Here is a 20136-nt window from a genome sequence, read left to right on the forward strand (position 1 = left end):
AGTGTTTATTTTCCTTGTGTCATTGTTCTGCTTTAGAGTTGAGAGGAGAACATGCAAGCTCTTCTGGTGGTTTGTATTTTCTTTCTTTTAGCGGGTGAGTATGAAACATGTTCCTTTGTTTTACGTGATATTATTTTCATTGAAGTTTGTGGGATTGTTTAAAAACTTGATAGACATAACGTTTATTTGAATATAGGTGTCACAAGTGATTTTGATCTTTATACTTATCCTATTAGTATTAAGTCGCTTCTTTTATTGAGCTTTCGTTTACCTAATAGATTCGCCTAAAGAAAACTATTAATGGCCTTAGCAATCAAAACACGCCAAAGTAAGCTCCTACTTTCTAGAGGGGGGGGGGGGGCGTAAGGGTTTGCGGTGATGCGGGTTTACCTTAAATCTGGAGCGGTTTTCGGTTTTTATTCCGCTGTATTGCGGTTTCTCTAGACTTCGCGGTTTACGGTTGTTGACTTATTTAGACGGTTTTTGGCGTTTTTCTGTGCGCTTTCTTTGTGTTTTTCTGTGCGGTTTTGCTGTTTTCGCGCCCCCTTACGCCCGCCTCTTTCTAGTTGGAACCTTTTCTTTCCTTTTCTTTTTCTTTATTAAAGAAAAAAATGGATAGCTTGGGAAGCGACGATTTACTAACATCGACTTTTTATTATGTGTGAGTCGGTACAGTGCGGAAGCGTAAATGTAGGCGATATTGGTCTCCCAAGGTGTTTTTGGTCAGTAAAACCTTGAAACGTTAAAACAACATCAACCTGAAATTGCTAGGGACTTGAAGTTAATATCGTAGTAGACGTTCTCTTTAATAAAGAGTACAAAATCGTCCAGGATCCTGATCTGATCCAAATCAAAAGCCTAATTTACGCGTCGATATATAATAAATATAGCCTACTTGTAGGCTTTCATAGTTTTGTCTACACGAAAACCCCGAAAAAACGGAGTTCGCATAACCCGGCTGCCATCTTAGATAATGCGCTCCGCTGGGGGAGGGGGAGAAAAAATACTCCGCGCACTTTTCTTCTACCTTCCCCTGTGGAGCGCATTAGCCAAGATGGCGGCCGGGTTATGCGAACTCCGTGTTTTCGGTGTTTTCGTGTAGGAAAAACTATCAAAGCCTACAGGTAGGCTAAAATAAATATAATGCTTTTGTTCTAGACAAAGCCGCCACTCGCTTCTCCCGTAAAAAATATTTCCTGCTACATGATGAGGTTCGAACCAGGCGGGCAGATCCACAAATAGTAGCGGGAGCAGCTGAAATAGCGGCTAAGCAGGGCAACAAAATTAGCGAAAAGGGTCAGGAAAGAGTTGATGAGCAGCAAAAAAGGGCTGAAGACTTCCTGAAACAAAAGGTATAGCCTCCTACGCTTTTGGGCTTCCTGTTCACTTCCTGAAACAAAAGGTAGATCCTCCTACGCTTTTGGGCTCCCTGTGCACTTCATGAAACAAAAAGGGTAGAACCTCCTTCGATTTTGATCTCCCTGTGCTCTTTTTGAAATAAAAGGTATAGTCTCTTCATGAAACAAAAATGAGAACCTCCTACGCTTTTGGGCTTCCTTTGCACTTCCTGTAACAAAAGGTAGAACCTCCTACGCTTTTAGGCTCCCTGTGGTCTTCCTGTAACAAAAGGTAGGCTCCCTGCTTCTACTAACTACCCTTACCACTAGCCCACAGGGAGCCCGCACCTATCGGGGCTTTTTTTACAGATAGATGAGCAATAAGTTCCCTGTTACGTCACACCTTAGATAATCTTCCCCAGGAATAAACAAGCAGACGGCGTAAATTGGGTTAAGAAAACTTGATTTAAAAGAAAGCAAAGGAGTTGTCATTTCTTGAACCGGTGGGAGGGGTGGTGGCTCAAATTTGTTTGGTCATGTGTAACAAAACCTTATTTGATATTAAATGTAAATCAATCAACCAATCAATCAATCAGTAAAATACATTAGATGGTATCATATTGTCTGAAGTTAAAATTATTAGTTTTATGCATTAAGAAGCTGAGTGATCGGTTTTCATCCGGCATCGCAGATATAGCGTAAATTATAGCATAATAAATAATTTCAATTTAATCGAATTAAAATTCGATTCGCCTCCTGTGTAACTCTCTTCCCCCTTCCCCTTAGGTCTTAACGCTGCATGGATAAGATAGTTTCTGGGATGCGCGAACATTAGGAGTCAAAATATCACAATTTTCAATTCCTGATCCTTCTTAAGTGTTTCCTTGTTCTAATTCGTGCTGATATAAACCACAGATTTTCTTGGACATCAGACCCGATGTTGGATGGAAAAACGATGACATGTTTGCACCACCCGGATTGCATTATGGGATTGGTCTGTCGAGTGACGATGATGGAAAAAAAGCGGAGGGCAAAGCGTCAGAAAAGATGGACCCGCCCCCATACTCATACGCCAACGGCTTTGTTGGACCCGCTCTCATGAATGGGTGCTTTGGTAGCGGTTATCAACCCGGGGATCCGTGTTACACCGCCAAAGAAACTACGAAACAATGTCGGGTAAGCATTTCTTTTCTTCCTGTTATCGTGTCGGGAACCCACAAATGAACCCATCACTAGGAGCGTGCAACTGAGCTTTTTTAAAAAAACACTGGTTATTTTTAGAAAAGACGGTGAACCGCGTCTTTGAATTACCTGACTCAACCAAAATGGCGGCGAATCCCCCCTTCGTAAACGGTCATTGTTCTGTGATACTACAAGGGCTAAAAATAATAATGAGTTTTTTTCAATAACACTGGCTATCCAGGCCTTTTTTTTGGAGGGTGCGAAGTGCGAAATCCGAAAATGTGGAACTAAATTTAACGGGGGGGGGGGGGGGGGGGGGGGGTGAGTTCTCTGATAAAAATCTAACCACCTCCGAAAGAAAAAAAGGTTTTTTTTTATGTCTTTTCAGTATTTCCACGGGACGTTTATTGTCGGATTTGGCTACATACCAGAGTGATCTAGCTTATGGTTTATAGTTTTGTATACAAATAGCACGTCTATTGAGAAGAAAAAGTGGAATTTCTGCTGTTGTGGGGGGTGCGTTCGCACCCCATGTGGTTACATGGGTACGGGCCTGCTATCTTAAGAAATAAGGCCAGCCAATCAAGAGCCAGACACGTCTTGTGAATACAAGTTTGAACCGACAGTGCTGAATGACGTATGCGCATGCGCGTGTTCTGGCGTCGTATTTTTTAGGGGTCAAAATCGGGCCTCGGGTATTTCTAGGGGGTATCCGAGAAAAAAATTGGCATTATGACGTTCTATTCAAGCGCAGGGGATTGAAAATTGTAGAGGCCCCCTGTGAAAAGAAATTAATGTATGCTGCTCACAAGCATAGTCACAATATCGAGTCCGGATCGTAAGATATGGGAACAAGGACAAACCAATCAGATTCCAAGATCAACCATTCTAAACGATACGAATGCTTTGTAACAGGACATGATTGACGGGGCTGCGTTTATTGGTGTTGGGTTTGACGGCAAAGGAGAGTTCAGCCCTGAGTCCAGGAAAATGAGCATCATACAGAGAAGCTGTGGAGGACATTCCAAGTAAGTCGCACAAAGAGTGTGGCTTATCCCATTATCTTCAAAAATTATAAGGAAATGACCAGTGGGGGCGTGGCTTAGCCCCCCAATATTTTCTTAATGTTCCTGTATTGTGCCCCCCGATCTTACGTGACTCCTGTGTTCAGCGCTGTTATATTCACTATTACCAAAGCTGTAGCAGGCGTCGAAATATTTTGGGACCAAATAATTACGACATTAGGAAGGCATGATGAAAAAAACCTCTATCCCTTCTTATCTCCTTTAATTTCTTGTCCAGATACGATGGTGACCAGGTTCCAGACACGATGAACGTCCACGGCATCTACGACACGTCCGCCCACATGTACACGTTCTCGTCACGATCCGAGTATCAGAGTTTCCTGCAGAAGGAAGCTGGAGTCTCGGGGTCTTTCTTATTTTTCTATGGTGGAGTCAAGAAAGCTTGGGGAACCTCTGAGAGCTCCAACACACAGCAGTATCTGTCTGTCTATGACATCGATGTTTCAAGGTAAACCCATCTAAACCCAGTGGCGGATCCAAGGGGGTGACGGGGGTGACATGTCACCCCCTTGTTGGACGAAAAAAAGCATTTTTTGGGAATTTGATGTATCGCGATATTCACTGGACGAAAACAAGACAAAAAGCCAGGACACTGCACTAGGCTAAATAGGGCATTAATTATGAATCAGAATGGTCTGACTGGCGGAACAGAAAAGTCGAAAACCCCATCGGATGGCACTTTTCAACAACATTTTTTAACCCTAAAAGATAGCACACTGGGTGTGGTCGAATTCTAACCCTAAGTTCTAAAATCATTGTGAGACCCCCTAAGGGATAACAAAAGCGAGAGAGTTTTATAGATAGGGCGATCACGCTATCGTCTACTCTTATGGAGAGCCCCCTGGCGACGATACAAGAAAAATGTATTGACTGACTGAAATGAGATTGACTTGACCAACTGCCGCGGGCATAGACATATGAGCTCATCCATGAGCTCGGATAAGAGGTTATGTGGGAATAGCTAAATCAGCACCGGATGCCAAATATCAAGGATGCTGCCTTCATTCACTGAATCTAGTCATATGCCACGCCTGCGATATAGTACGCAATATGCTAGGTTTTCGCCATGAGATTTTCAAGTTTTTCGACAACTCGCTGGCAGAATTCCTTTGAAATCCTCTGAATCTGCGCTCTCGTAATGTAATATGAAATATATACTTCAGTCACCCCCACTTTCTAAATCCTGAATTCGCGACTGTAAACCATCACCATTATCACCATCATCATCATAATCACCATCATTAACATCATCACTATCATCATTTCCGTTATCAGAATATATGTTAATTACCATAATCATTTCATTATGTTGGGATTTTGTTATCGTTGTCTCAGCATCATCATCATCATCGTCACCATTATCATCATCATCATCGTCAATGTCATCGTCATCTTCACCATCATCATCATTATCATCTTCACGGTAATCGTCAACGTTATTGCCATATAGTCTTCAAGCATTTAATTACTTTTTGCTTTTTTCCAGATATGAGATTTTCAAGGACGAAGTAAAGCCATCAGACCTCAGCCAGTCCTTTCTCAAAGAGTTTTTGGACTTACCTGAATCGTACTCCAATTCCAATGAAGCCAGGGCTTTTCGTAAGTAACTGTTACTAGTGGAAAAGGCAAAATGTTTTTTTGCAATAGTTTTTTAATAGGCCTCTAGATACTTAGTTGTTATAAGAGTCTGCTTACTGCGATTTTTAATATGTTGCGAACTCTCGTCAGCAATTTCCAATTAGCAAACTGTTTTCTGGCTTCCGTTATTCGAACTAACGGTATCGCATTTGGTTCTTTTTGATTGGTCAGCGCCTTGCGAAGAAGGATGATTTGAAAGCATTTCATTGCTGGCCAATGAAAACGTTTTAAGTATTTTAAATGACAGGAGCTAGAATGCAATTGAGCTGTTGAGCCTTTTAATTTACCCTTTTCAGACACCTGACATTTGTCTGTTTGTGTTAGACCTTTTCACTAGCAAGTTCTCTAAACACCTTCCAGGATCTTTTCCTTTTTCCCTTGGCCAAAACGACCCAACCTTTTTGATACAGCTGCAGTTGTCAGTATCTGTTTGAGAGAAAGAAAGAGAGAGAAAGAGAGAGAGTGAGAGAGAGAGAGAGAGAGAGAGAGAGAGAGAGAGAGAGAGAGAGAGAGAGAGAGAGAGAGAGAGAGAGAGAGAGAGAGAGAGAGAGAGAGAGAGAGAGAGAGAGAGAGAGAGAGAGGGGGGGGGGGGGGGGTGAGATTTTGATTGTTCAATAGCACAAGATGGAATGAGCTTCAATACAGAACTCAGTTTCTTTGAATCCAAGCTGACAATGTGTTGTAAATAACAGGGCCATAGCGTTGTCTCCACCAAGCAGACACAGATCACCTATATTTTCTACAGTTTTAGTCCACCAATGACAAACTAAAACGGCTGGCTACTAAAACCAAAAGTAAAATGTATACCTTGACTGCCTTTTAACTAGAGATATTGTATAATTTCTATCAAACCTCCTGAAATTAGGTGGAGAGATCCATGTTTTAAGGAAGTTGGTATTGATAAGAAGATTGAAATATTATTCTCATTTTGGGAAATAAAAAAATTAATAAATGACAAAATTATATTTATGTAAAACCATATCAGTATAAATCAAACTGAAAGGACAAAAAAAATTATTTTGAATCCTTTGAAGTTCCTTTTTAAGAGAAGCAACCATAATGTTCCTATTATCTAACAGAATTGTTTAGGGCACACAGATAGAATATTGAGATGTGACTCACAGAGTACTTTTAAGTAAAAAAAATCAATCCAAACACCCAATAGTCGTGTTGGCAGAGTCGAGTCCAAGTTTTTGGTGAGCCTGAATCACAGAGTTGTCAGTCTTATTAATATCAATACATACTTCGGTTGAGTCTCTTAACTTCGTATAGGAGTTCTGGAATCAAGTCTAATTGTGTTACGAATTTCATACGGCGATTTGCTGTTTCCCGAAGTTGCCAAGGAAGTTTGCCGGAATAATTCAGTCGGGAGTGGCGCTAAACGCTCACTGTCAGATTCCAGTTTGCAGTTGTTGCATGGATAATAAACAAGACTCGATCAAGCACGAAAAGTTCGAGTTATAACGGGAAATGAGTTTGATACAAGTTTGGTACCTTTATGAGTTTGGTTAATTTGAGTATAAAAATGCCGGAGTAAAAATAAATGTACACAATGAGGTAGTTATGCTTTACTGCGCATGCGTAGTCAGAGTTATATCGTTTGTCGAGTTATACAATTAAAAAAAATAAAAGCATTAGTTACGAACTCATTTATAAAAGTGTGAAATTGATATGGGTTAAGAATCGAAATTTTGTGAGTTTGGGCGTTTCCATCAAACTAGCTTCCCACATGGTTGTCTCTACAGCAATTAACTAGCCTATAAATATTCGCTCGCAAGTAACGTGTTGATAAGAAGATAGTGGGCCACGACACAGGATACCCACGCTAGCAAATAAGCACATGACGAGACATCTACTGAAAAGGGGAGGGGTGGTAGGGGATTCACAAGAAACAATTTGACACTGGGGGAGGGGTGGTACCTGAACCTGAAAGAAGGGTCCAAAGTTCATTTGGGAAGCAAAGCAAGCCAGTCAGCCAAACCCAACCAGCCAGCCAGCCGGCAACCACGCTTCACGACGACTTACCGCATGCGCAAATAGCTCCAGAAATGGAACATTGAATTACGGTTGGAAATGAACCTGCACAATATCGTAATTTCTGCATCATTTTTATTTGCTTATTCAAGCAAGTTGCTGAGATGATTTCCAATCAGAAAATATTATCATGTTTAAAGTTTTCTTGCAAAATGACCTTTGTATTTTTAAATGTTTCAAATTTAGTGAAGTACGTTTATCTTTAATTTGTTTTTTTTTTCCTATTTGTTTAACCCTCTCCTTGTCACGCATTACAGAGGACTTCATTCTTCGCTGGGGGACCCACTATGTCAAGTCTGCAAAGTTCGGTGGGCAGCTCGAGCTCAGGAAAACTCTCCAAGGCACCTCAATAGCATCAAAAGAGGAAGCGTCCGTTGTCATGGAAGCGGAGTACAAAGGCCTGTTTACAAGCGGTGGTGCTAAGTACTCATCTAAAGAAGGGAAAAACGAAAAATCAGAGAATAAATACTCCGCATCTTCGATTGTTGTTCAAGGAGGTAGTCACGAGATTGCTGCTGTCATTGCCGATGAAGGCACTCCTCTGTTCAAGAACGAGCTAAAGGTGTGTTTTACAGGGTCTGGATGATGGGGTTAACCGACTACCGACAAACGGCTTAAAAAGACTACCGACTGACTACCGACATAACATGAAAAAAATTAGTGACTAGCGACAAAAAAAGGATTTGCCAACTACCGACATTTTATTATTTCCGGTATTTTTACTCTTTACTTTCATCGTCAATCTACTTAAATTCGGCCATTTCAGAATCTGCACTATGCATTTCCTGTTGCATCAATTTTTCTGTCAATTATTTATCCATAATTAAGTTATTATCAATAAGTTATTCATTACTAATCAATCCTAAATAATGTTTAATCTTGTTTAAACATAAAACCGGTACAAAAGCGAATACTAACTTAGATTCACCGACTACCGACAAAGACCGGTAATTCTTACCGACAAATTATGGAAATTTTAACTGACTTTAGACATGCAGACCCCCCCCCCCCCCCATCCAGACCCTGTTATTAGCTATCAATATTTTATCAATCCCATCATAAGCACCTGCTTTTAAGATTATCATCACTAATCATTATAATCATCATCATTATCAGCTTGATCGTCGTCATCATTGCTTTTGAGTTGCGAACTCATACTTAAATAAGCACAGAAATAGCTACGGTCTTCATGCCAGCAACAAAAATAAAAGCAAGAAAACAATTTTTTTATAATCAAAATAGGCCTTTTCTGGTATATAACTTTTTGGCATATGAAGAAACAGTTGTCGTTTTAGGGGTCTGGTACCGAGGAATTTTAGTTGTTTTTTTTTTCAGAGGCTTTCTTCATTGACTATAGATGGTCACAGTCAATGTTTTTTCTCTTCTGAATACAATTCACAAAGATTGCGAAGCACCTGCGGTAAGGCAGCCCTAAAAATGACAAGAATGGCGTGCAGGTTTTCCAAATAAGGAAGATGTTAGTTTCCTTATATGGAAGTGACCGGATAAACGACAATTTTTGGCTAAATTTTCTTGCTATGGTTATTAGTAAGCACTGAATAAGTTGTTGTTGTTGTTGCGCGCGAGTTTGCAAAAAAAAAAAACGCGATTTCTTAGTACATTCGTCTATTATCACCAATCATGTTATGATGATCCGAAGATCAAGTCCTCGTCACCGTCATCATCAATAACACCATTATCTCAACCAAGATCACCACCTCCACCACCACCACCTTCATCATCATCATCATTATCATCACTACTTCTAGCCATCACTGTCGATCATCAACTACCATTGTCGTCACCACAAACAACACCATCACCATCATTATCATAACCATCACCAGCACAACCATCATCACTATGCCATCACCGTCGATCGTCATCTACCGTCGACATCACCAACACCATCAACATCATCATCATCACCATCACCAGCACAACCATCATCATCATCATCATAATCATCATCATCATCACCATCATTATCATCATCATCATCACCATCAACAACAACAACACCATCATAATCAGAATCATCACCATCACCATCAACAACACCATCACCATCATTATTATCACCAGCACCAGCACAACCATCATCACTAGCCATCACCGTCGATCGTCACCTACCGTCGACATCACCAACACAATCACCATCATTATCTTCCGTGTGTAACAAATGATATCTACCGCTTTGCTACTATCAGGGGATGCGCCTAAATCCCCCAAAAAGCAGGGAAATGGTAATTAATTTCTTTCAGTATCAGCCCACCCCCTTCAATAGCCTGTTTTTCTTGGGATCAGTTATCAAGCGCGTAGAAAATTAAAGATCTTGGGCGTTCACATTAGCCAAGACTTAACTCGAAACATTCATATAGATTTTATAGTTAAGAAGGCAAATAAGCGCCTTTATGCACTCAGTTTCCTAAGGAGATCAGTACCTACTAAAGATCTGGTTCGTATTTACATCTCGCTAATAATGTCAATTTTAAGATACGCCTCGCACCTTGAGCATGTTATCATCACTATCAACATAACTAGCACCACCACCATCACCATAATCATTATCCATCACCGTCGATCGTCACCCCTTCCATCGCCACACCCTCTCGATACCATCATAGTTTACCTAATGTCCTTTGCTTAATGTCTGATTTGCAGGAATGGTTAGCCAGCATCCCCAAATATCCCAAAGCATACAAGTTCCATTTGGGGAGCATCACAGAACTCGTCAATTTCCGCGCGGGCGAGTTGTTCCCTGAGAAGTACTCAGGCAAAGGGTGCGACAGGGCTGCTTTAAGTATGGAGCTAGATAAAAAATGCAAATTTAAAAGCCGCAAAGCGTTGGAAATAAAGATCAGAAAAACAAGAAAGAGCCTAGAACGAGCGATAGAAATCTACTTGAGTGAGGTATGCTTCAAGTTAAGAAGAAGTCCGCAACAAAATTTCTCTCCCCTTCGGAATTTTGAGGGTCTTTAAACATGAATATTTATTTGGACTATAGAAAACTTCTTTGGTATTACGGGGATTAGTACATATGACTTTCTAGTAAGTAGTTTTTAAAGATAGTTTGAGCGGACTTTTATTAGCAATTAAGCTTCTATTTTATTTTTATATTAAATTCCAGAATACTAATTTATCGAACGAAATCGTTATCGGCCCCGGTTCCCCGTCGTGTGAACTCGGCCTTGGCGGACCTACTGAAGTAAACACGCATCCGACATGGGTTCAACTTAAGGAGACAACAAACATCGCGGAGGTGGAGTTTGACATGCGCAAGCCTCTTTACGGGAAACATGCAACTATAGCAAAGGACATGAAAAGGCGGATTAAATACAGGTTGAGTATGAATGCGGTACCAGGAAGGAGCGAACTATATTTTAATTCGATAATAGAAGGGAGGGGGGTCAAGGTTAGCTTGGAGTTTCAAGCTTGCAGGTAACAAATCATGTAATCAATATAATCGAATTTGATGTAATTCAGTGAAATAAGGACATGACGGAAAAACCTGGAAAACGCGCTACTCCAGATAGAGAGAGAAGACACAATTACATACAATGGCTATAGGTTCCTTATATTACGGACTGATTTTCAAAACACAAATAACGTGAGACTGAAGTGCAAATAACCAGATTTGGCTTTTTAATATATATTTTTTGGGGGTTATGAACCGAATAAAATGACTTGAGACATTCGGGTAAAAAAAGAACTAGTTATATTCCAAAAACACTTATTTTCGTAAGGCTTGACCAGTCAATAATCTGTAAGAAACATTTTTCATATCCTTTAGGAATAACAAATGGTTCACGAGTGACGAGACCGGAAAATTCGTTCTGTACAACGCTTATCCTGAGCCCGTAGCTTCAGACAATAAGAAGACTTCAGACAATAAGAAGATCATTACGATACTTGGTGTAGAATTGGTTTACAACGAGGGAACAGGTTTCCTCACGCTAAACGACGCCTACTTTGAAGGGGAAAATAAACCATACAACATAAAACTGAAGGACATACCAGTTGCTTTAGTTACATGGCCGAGAAGCGGTAAGCAAGAACGGCCCTCGGGTAAACGTGAAATGGTAGAAAGTGACGAACTGAGACAGATCCTATGGCCTTGTAATGTGGAATGGCTTAACGAGAACATGGTCAAGCGGTCACGGGAAGGCGAGTGTATACATTTCGCAGCGGCCAGTGCAGGACCGATCTACGTCGTGTTCTCATTGAACCCGAGCAACAAGGACACGTGGTACCACCTAAGAATTGGCCAGGAAAATGTTGCTATCTTTAAGGTAGGAAAAACTTTAACCTCAAAAACATGAGTAACTATTAAAATTTGACTGAAAGATGTTACTATATCCAATATATCTAAGTTAAAGACCTAAAAACCTTAAAGATCTTGTCTGGAAGATGAATTTAAGGTAATTCTATTAGAATTGGCGATGTTCCCATCTTCAAGGCATTTATATTTATTTTAAATACTTTTACGTGTAAAAGATTGGTAGTGTACTAAAAACTACAGCCGAAAAAATTCAAGCAATCATTTTGTTTGTGACGTATCAGCTAGTGCTTTCCTTATGTCTGCTCTGAAAGAATAGCTTCAAATCAAGGCCTTGTAAACATGTACACATCGTGACATAAACGTAATGTTAGCACAATAAGCCAGAAAAGTAGACTCTCTTAGATGTTTTAAAATTAATTTATGGAACAAAGCTCTACATGATCAAAAGATTTTGCAACATTTTAACGTTTAATTTTTATAGTGTTGATATAGTTTTACATAGCTATATATAGATATATATTTATATATACTTCTCTGCCATTTTTGTCATATATTTTTAGTAAGTGTAATTGTAAATTTTTGGTATGTAATATTTTAGGTGAGGGCCACAAGGTTATTAGCAAATTGGCTATTAAGTGCTTCCTCTTTAAATAAAGTCTTTATTATCATCATCATCATCATCATCATCATCATCATCGTCGTCGTCGTCGTCATTATTATTATTATTATTATTATTATATACTTTTCATATATACTTAATACAGAAAGGCCTCCATAAAGTTGGGACTACCCACAAGAGTGCTCTTGGACTTGGTGACCCGTTCCTGTTCCAGCCGTACTTCGTGTGTATAAAGGAGGGCGAGGGGAGTACTGTTATTGAGTACGGGAAATCTCATGGACGTGACCACAGAGGAGACGTGTATTTATCCCTTGTGGACACAGAGAATCCCATTGATGCTTCGTACTATGCGTTTGGAAACGGCGAAAAGTCTCTGCAAGTAAGGGAATAGACCGTTTTCACCATGTTCCGCGCGTCCAAAATGCCACAGACTGGCGGGCTATCCGAAATGATGCGGACAAAGGGGAATTTGACTCTAGCGCCAAAACTCTGCAAAAGAAGCACTCTGGTAGCTTTTTCTAGAGCTTCGTCTGTAAACTCCGCCATTTTGGATCAGCTGTGGCCTGCCACTCTGTGGAATTTTGAATGCGCGCGCAACATCGTGAAAATGGTCTATAGGAAAATCAGGGGCGGATCTAGCGGTTCCGAAAAGGGGGGGGGGGGCGAATCAAGGGTTGCAGGCAAGGGGGGGGGGGGTTCATTGTTTTTCCAAGGATTTCCTTATATTTCATATCAGTCAATCTTGTTTGAAAAACTGTCGTTTTTTTTAGCTCGCTCGATCATTTCCTTATTAGGCACTACATACCATATTTGGGAGTCCCGCTTCAATCAATTTTTTTGCTTTTTTATCGCTATGGAACTTTGTAAGTCGAGAATTTCCACGTAAACTTGCAGGAATTTGTGTTTACTACGATTTTGCTGGCAGCCATCTTGGAAATGGAGTCTAGTCCCTATCGTTTTAGAATATCACAGGTCTCAAGCGCGCTCGCCTCAGGCTCTTTTAGACCATTTACAAAAACGACAGCCATTTATTGACATGCTTATTATTTGTTAGCCATATATAGTATGCCCATCCATGTTATAACGGGACATTAATATACTAATACTACCGATATTCCCCTCATTCATGCAAAATGGGTGTCGGTACGCACAGAGTTCAGTTCGTAAGACCTAATAGGTCGAATATACCAGGGCGATAAGGCGACTTAAACTAATGAATCACTTGACTTTGTAAGATAAACAACAGAGTAAAGCAAGCTATCCAGCTCTTACGAATCATCCAGAATTTTTTTGTCAGAAAGAAAAGCGTGTGTTATAAGCGTAACCATTTTTGTTTTTGAATCTACCAATGTCTGAGTGTCGCCTTTTAGGTCTAGCAGGCGCGTACACGGGGGGAGGGGGGTCGCCGGGTGCGCGCGGACCCCCTTTGGCGGGGGTCAAATGCTATTCGTTTTTCACATGATACCTATGACCGCGCACTTCCCCCCCCCCCCCCCCCCCCCCCCTAGCTCCCTGACAATCCTGTGTACGCAACTGTCTAGGGATGCAAACCTGCATAAAGATTGCCCCCGTCCTTCCCTTTAGATAAGGGTGAAGCATAAATTAGTAGCACTTCGTTGTAGGACGATCTACCTATGAGAAAATGGTACGCTATATTGGTAAATGAACTCACCCCCCCCCCTCCTCCTTTCCTCCCGCTCAAAATCCTGGCTACAGGCCTGTTTGTCCCTCCCATTTAGACAAGTGTGAAGCATATGTTTGGTATTTGTAGGTCAGTAATGTCCACGTGGTTAAAGGGAGAGCCTCAATCCAGACGAAATGTAGAGGCGTTACTTTAAGTCCCGAAGAAAACAGCCCATACTGTGTTAACAAGCCATGCCACAGACTCTGCGATCCTTTAATGGGTAAGAGTTAAGAGAGTAACAGGGACTCTCGACCACGCAGAAAGAAGGGGGGACTTATCAAGAAACATGACGGAGAGTCCGACAGAACCCGAAATTACACAACAAGAGAACCAGAAATAACAAGAATTGAGACTTTTAAGTTTCTAAACACACACAGAATTCCTTTTCCTCTTCCCTCCCCTTGAAAACACAAATATTAAATGGAAGGGAGGGAGGGGGTACTTAGCTATAGACATAACGGAGAGTCCGACTGAGCCCGAAATTACACACCCCAGAAATACCAAGGTTATAAACTAACCACACCCAGAATTCCCCTCCCACCCTAAAAACATAAAAATCAAAAATAATAAAAATTCGAGCGCACGCCATAATCTTTAGAAAAAACATTCCAGATAAAATAATTCGAGCAGGAAAAATATATATTCTACTTCCCATGTATTTAGTACTGTTTGTTTGATGGGGCCACTTTGCAGACTTAAGATTTATATTAATTCCCCTTTGTTTATAATATCAAAGAAAAGATAAATATTCGATAGCTTGAGAAGTTGTTAGAAGTCGATTGTTATTATGATTGATTTTTTTTTCCCTACAGGCTGCCCCCAAAATGACACATTACGCCAATAATTTTCCCGCCAATAGTTTTCTCGCCTTGTATTCCCGCCTAAAAACCTGCAGTACCCGGATAATCCCTGCTATCTACACTATGGTGTTTATACCACTTGCAAGTCGTTCGAAGAGTGACCTGTGTTATATACACCTCAACGTTGGCACAGCAAATGTCGAATGGCAAATGGAAGTTATAAGACCGAACTGTACTATGTGTCTCGTTATATTTCTATCGTATACAGGACAATGTGGGAAAAATAATGCGACAATCCATTGAAGACCATCAATCCATTGCTTTGGTATCGCAGAAGTTTATTTATCACATTTATTTGTACGAATAATTAGAACCCAGAAGCAACTTTCGGTCGTAGAACTGCCGTTTGGCATTTGCTATTCGCCGTTTGCATATTGACGAAGGGTTTTTTTTCGGTTTTTGACAACGTCTTTTTCCCGCAAAGGCTGTTCCAGCCAAGATGACCCTTCACAATGTGGGCGATGTCGTCACGCAAAAATTGGAAATACTTGTGTTGAGAGGTGTACTGTAGAAGGACAAGAACCCAAGGGCGAGGATAAACAATGTATAGGTACGTGTTCTAGCCGTTTCAGGCGGTGAATTATCGCCAAACAAATCGACCCATCAGCTAATCGGCCGCCATCTTGGATCTGGGGCTGCAGGCTGTCACTGGGAGTGACTTGTTAAATTTTCTTCAATTTGATAATTTTTTTGAAAAAAAAAAAAGCCCAATCATGCCTTTATTCGTGCGCTCACGTGCAAATAACGCACGATACAACGTTTCCCCTTCCGTCGGCTAATTCTAGAAAGTGGTAGGCGACTAGAACTAAATAATTACGCGACGTTTTCGGTGGCAAAAACGCACGCTCCGGCTTAAAATACCAACAACGCAAACAACTTATTCAGCGCTTTATTTATATTATTGTTTTTTTGTTTTTCAAGATAGCGGTAATAATTTCTGTTTATTTTGGCAAAAATTTTCCGTTAAAAAGTCACGTGGTTTCTGGGGCAAATAACTAATGCGAAGCATGAAACAAACAAAATTACGTTATCTCCTTTTTAAATCGTGTAATAAGATGTGACTTATGTGTTGATTCCCTGTGCCTCGTGGCGTCACGAGGGCTCAAAATCCCGTAAACTGCAACTCCGGTGGTGTTACTATACGAAATATGTGCTTTTTTTAGGTTTATTCGCATGTGGAATGAAAAACAAAGACATCCCTGACAGTGTGATCACCGCGTCCACCATGTATAACAATAATCACCGTCCCCAGCGATCGAGGCTCGATACTGTGGCAGACTCAAAGGGCACCGGTGCCTGGTCCTCAAAAGTCAATGACAAAAACCAATGGCTCCAAATCGAGTTTGGCAGAATCACAAAAATTACAGGAATTATCACCCAAGGGCGGCAGGAATATGACCAGTGGGTGACCGAGTACAAAGTGGAGTACAGTGAGAATGAATCAGATTTTACCTCCTACGATGGCGGGAAAATACTAACAGGGAATACAGATAGGAATACAAAGGTGCAGCACATTTTTAGGCCAACAATTTCAGCCATAATTATCCGCGTGCGACCTGTAACTTGGCAAGGACATATCTCTATGAGGATGGAGCTATTATGCAATAAATCATCTTTATATGAGTAGTGTCACGGCTCTTTTTATGGACCAGGCTATCTTTAGATGCGCGCGCACGAGCGGGGAAATCAGTTTGGAAGTTTGTTGCGCGCGCAAATTTCATTTAGGAAGAATTAATTTTAAGTGTTCATCACCCGTCGGTTTGAATCTGTTTACAAAAAAGAAATACTGCAAATTAGAATTCAAAGTCGGTAGAGGTGGATCTATAAGCTCAAATTTAAGAACAGAACAACGAAAGTCAAAGTATCGGAGAGAGAACATAGCTTTTTGTTTGAGACTGCGCGGGCAGATGAGTTAAGCCAAAACGTCAACACAAAGATCGCATCTTATTGGCTAATCCGCGCGTCTAAAAATAGCCTGATTCACGAAAATGCTGCATTCTCCCCTTATTCCACCCGAACAAGAAAATTTAAGAAAATTGTACTCAATTAGTGAGATCCAGGTTATACCAGTTGTGTGCAACTTGTTATTACAATTGTGGGTCTGTTACATTTGTAGACAACTTCTTATTAGTTGTGGCATGATAAATTTGTGGGCACATTACATTTGTGGCCCTACCCCTTTTACCAGCACTCTTATGAGTGGCTCTCTAATCAAAGGTGATCGCAAATACTATTTACTATAAAATGTATCTAGCAACTTTTTGGTCACACCGTTTTTGCATTTCTCATATATCAAAGTTTGCTTCTTGCTCAATCTTACATTTCTTTTTTTAACTAAAAAATACATTAAACGCCCAAAACTAATAAAGAAGCACCAGCGAATGGTTAAAATCTAATGCACTTCTGTAATTTTAAAGCTTTGATAGCCATAAATATATACGGTATACGGTACAGTAGCCTTTGGTTGCCCTGTGATTGTTGAATATAGACAGGACAAAACTATAGTCTAGTCGGAAGGAGGCTTCCCGTGCACCCCAAAGAGATACTCGGCTAATACACATATTTGTAATCCTTAGAAGGAGTCAAGAAAGGATATTGATGTTTCCAATTCGAAATCGTGTCCCATCACTTCGAAAGCGGCTAAAGATTTGAGCAAAAAACCACAGGGTACCCGAGTCTGAATTTTAGGGAAAATCGCTAAATTTGTCCCGAAATAACGTATTATCTATAGATAATCAAAATATATCTTTTGAATCATCTGGTTTATGTTGTTGCAAAGGAAAAAAGCCTTATGCAGCATAATAATTGCATAATTTTCGACTTGCTTGAGTTTTCCTCTACTCGTCTTCATCGCTAAAGGCTTCATCGAATTCAATTGGGCCGTCTTCCTCCTCGTCTTCTTCTTCGTCTACAGTGGACTCGACTATGTCAATAAGACTGGTTGGAAGTACGGGGCCACAAGACCACACCGGTTCCAAGAGGCCGTCGTCATTTCTTTCCCATCCTTGCCCGGGTTCAAAGGGATTAGGACGCCAGAAGACGGCTTGGTCTGCACGCTTGTAACTCGCAACTCGGTGTTTGACACGATGCATGTGCGGCACTAGATTATCTATGCAGGGAGGGAGGCGAGACTGTTCCACTTTTGACTTGATTGTCAACCGTTCGTTCTCTCCGATCATCTTCCTCAGCATGATGCTGCGAACCATGTTGACCGAGGTCTCTCTGGGATACCCGTACATCAAGCAGGTGAACGCCTCGAGCTCATCATCGTTTCGCCATCCAAGGTCCATTCCATGCCCAGTTTACTAAGAAAGTATCACAAAAGCACCAAATCCTTAACTAAAACATGTTCAATTATAAATGTACAAACCTAAACGACCTTTGGTACTTCTGATGCTTCTGGAGCTTCTTTAGAGGGCCGACCTTTCCTTTGCCCTTGAACGCGCTTGTCGCATCTTCGCCGGTGAATACGTAAAGACCAAGGAGGGCTGTGCAGTATTCGCCTCCCCTTGACTCGGCGAGCTCGCTGAAATTGATAAGCTTACGGTTCTTTCCAGTTCCGATGTCCAGGTAGATATTGACATCAAGTGACGGTGCATAGTGCATGAGGATGCACAAGATGTCAGTATCTGGGGTCCTGACTACGGCGGACTCGTATCCCATCCTCACGGCATACTTCAAATACAGAATAACGCGGGTGTCCGTCTCCTCCTGGTTTGATGTCAGTTCATGGAGCTCATGCGTTGTTACCTTCATTTTAATAACGTATTTTAGCATCAAACATATAACAGTGTTAAAAAATGATACCACAACTGAGAAATATTTCAAAATGGTTAGATACTTACGTCACCGTTCAATGGTTCGCATTCGTAAGCTTTATCCTCCACAACCAAGATTCCACGATCGCATTTCTCCAGGCGACTTGCCGCTACGCTGCTTCCCCACACTCGTAGAAGGAGTCTACACAACTGAACTTTGTTGGCATCATTGGACAGAAAGAGCTTGAACTCGGCGGGCTTTCTTGTCGCCGGTCCGTCAACTATGTATTTCGGAGAGCTTCCACGTCGTATTCTTTCCTGACTCTTGATGGGGTTTTCATGATAGCTGTCTGTGGAAAATATGAAATCCTTCTTCGTCACCATCTGGTCTAGCATCTGCAGGCAAATCTCGCCAAATGTCGGCGGAAGCTGAGTAAGAGCGTGGAAAAGAGCATTTCCATCTTGAATATACAAACACTTCTCGGATGGATAGAGCGCATCACCATCGTAATCGTCAATCAGGAAGTGCAGTATCGTTGCTTTGTTGGCCTTATTCAGGAAGCCATCGGGAGTGCCAAGGCTGTGCGGGACTGGCGTGAGTGAATATGTCATGAGCTCATCTAGGTCAACTGGTTCCTCCAGGAATTGGGATTTCACAAGAAGCATAAAGGCAAGATCGCTTTGCTCTCTGTACTGAAGGACCTGAAGAAAATACACATAATAGACACAATTAAGACTCTTACATCAATTCTGAGAATGCATTGATACGTGTTACAGTAACTTTCCTTGTGAGCCAGTGAGCTTGACGCTTTTGTTTGTCGCCTCCATGGTTTTAAGCTTCTGTCGTTTAATAGGCTCGAAGAATAGATCCTCTGAAGATCCATCGATGAAACGCTCTTGTACAAATGCTTCCTTGGCTTCTTTGCCTCTGGCCTCGGCAGAGAGCACATCCGCTGCCACATCGGGGGGGATTGGATCACCAGAAGCAATGCAGTAGAGGTTTTCCTTGTCGGTTACATCAAAGGGATTGGTAAAGTTACGAATCCCAGTGATGGTGCGCTGGACCGCCTCCTCTGACTTCTTGATCTGTGATTTTTCCAGTTCCCGGTGCCTCCCAGCCTTGGGAAAGTCAGGGTCGTCAACCATGCCGCATGTCTCGAGCATCTTCTCAAAGTACTGGACTCGGGTCGAAGTTGTTCGGCACCATCGTTGGTATGCTCCGAACAAGGAGAAAAGAACAGAAAATCTACCTAAAAAACGTTATTTATAAATTAGAAACACGCTATTACTTAGAAGATTAACACTTTATGAGCACAAAGTGCAAAGTGTTCCTATCAAACTCATGCTCACCTGATGACTTTGAAAACTTCATGAACGTCTCTTCCATCGTCTTGTCGACGGCGATGAGGGCTCCAGGTATCATAGACCGCGCAATTGCGATGGCACCATTCTCCAGCAATACCTTCGCACCAGGATGCGATTGCTCAATATTCGTCAAGAACAAGTCAAACCAAGCCAAGTACCGGTAACATGTATAGAAATAGAATAAAGACATTAAAAAAAATCAATTGCTCATTCACATAATACACTAGTAACGATTTTTACCTCGCGTAGTTTGGCCTTCAAATGCAAAGAAGAGGTCCGCCATATTCGCATT

At 41.2% G+C, this 20136-nt stretch overlaps 2 protein-coding genes across 2 annotated transcripts; one reads left to right on the top strand and one right to left on the bottom strand.

Moving 5' to 3' along the window:
- Positions 1 to 30: 30 nt before the first annotated feature.
- LOC116616854 lies at positions 31 to 17177 on the top strand. The gene is made up of 14 exons (XM_032378953.2): positions 31 to 94; positions 1159 to 1352; positions 2253 to 2513; positions 3435 to 3547; positions 3822 to 4052; positions 5091 to 5203; positions 7534 to 7838; positions 9941 to 10189; positions 10407 to 10618; positions 11070 to 11568; positions 12323 to 12556; positions 13949 to 14081; positions 15146 to 15271; positions 15885 to 17177. Exons 1-14 carry the CDS (start codon positions 52 to 54, stop codon positions 16346 to 16348), a joined length of 3177 nt encoding a protein of 1058 aa, XP_032234844.2. The 5' UTR covers positions 31 to 51; the 3' UTR covers positions 16349 to 17177.
- LOC5506308 lies at positions 16980 to 20026 on the bottom strand. The gene is made up of 4 exons (XM_048721564.1): positions 19830 to 20026; positions 18567 to 19729; positions 18092 to 18471; positions 16980 to 18026 (listed from the first exon to the last, which is right to left on the bottom strand). Exons 2-4 carry the CDS (start codon positions 19143 to 19145, stop codon positions 17960 to 17962), a joined length of 1026 nt encoding a protein of 341 aa, XP_048577521.1. The 5' UTR covers positions 19146 to 19729; positions 19830 to 20026; the 3' UTR covers positions 16980 to 17959.
- Positions 20027 to 20136: the final 110 nt, after the last annotated feature.

This window comes from Nematostella vectensis, chromosome 14 (genome assembly GCF_932526225.1).
Source record: "Nematostella vectensis chromosome 14, jaNemVect1.1, whole genome shotgun sequence".
In the NCBI taxonomy this organism is placed as follows: Eukaryota; Metazoa; Cnidaria; class Anthozoa; order Actiniaria; family Edwardsiidae; genus Nematostella; species Nematostella vectensis.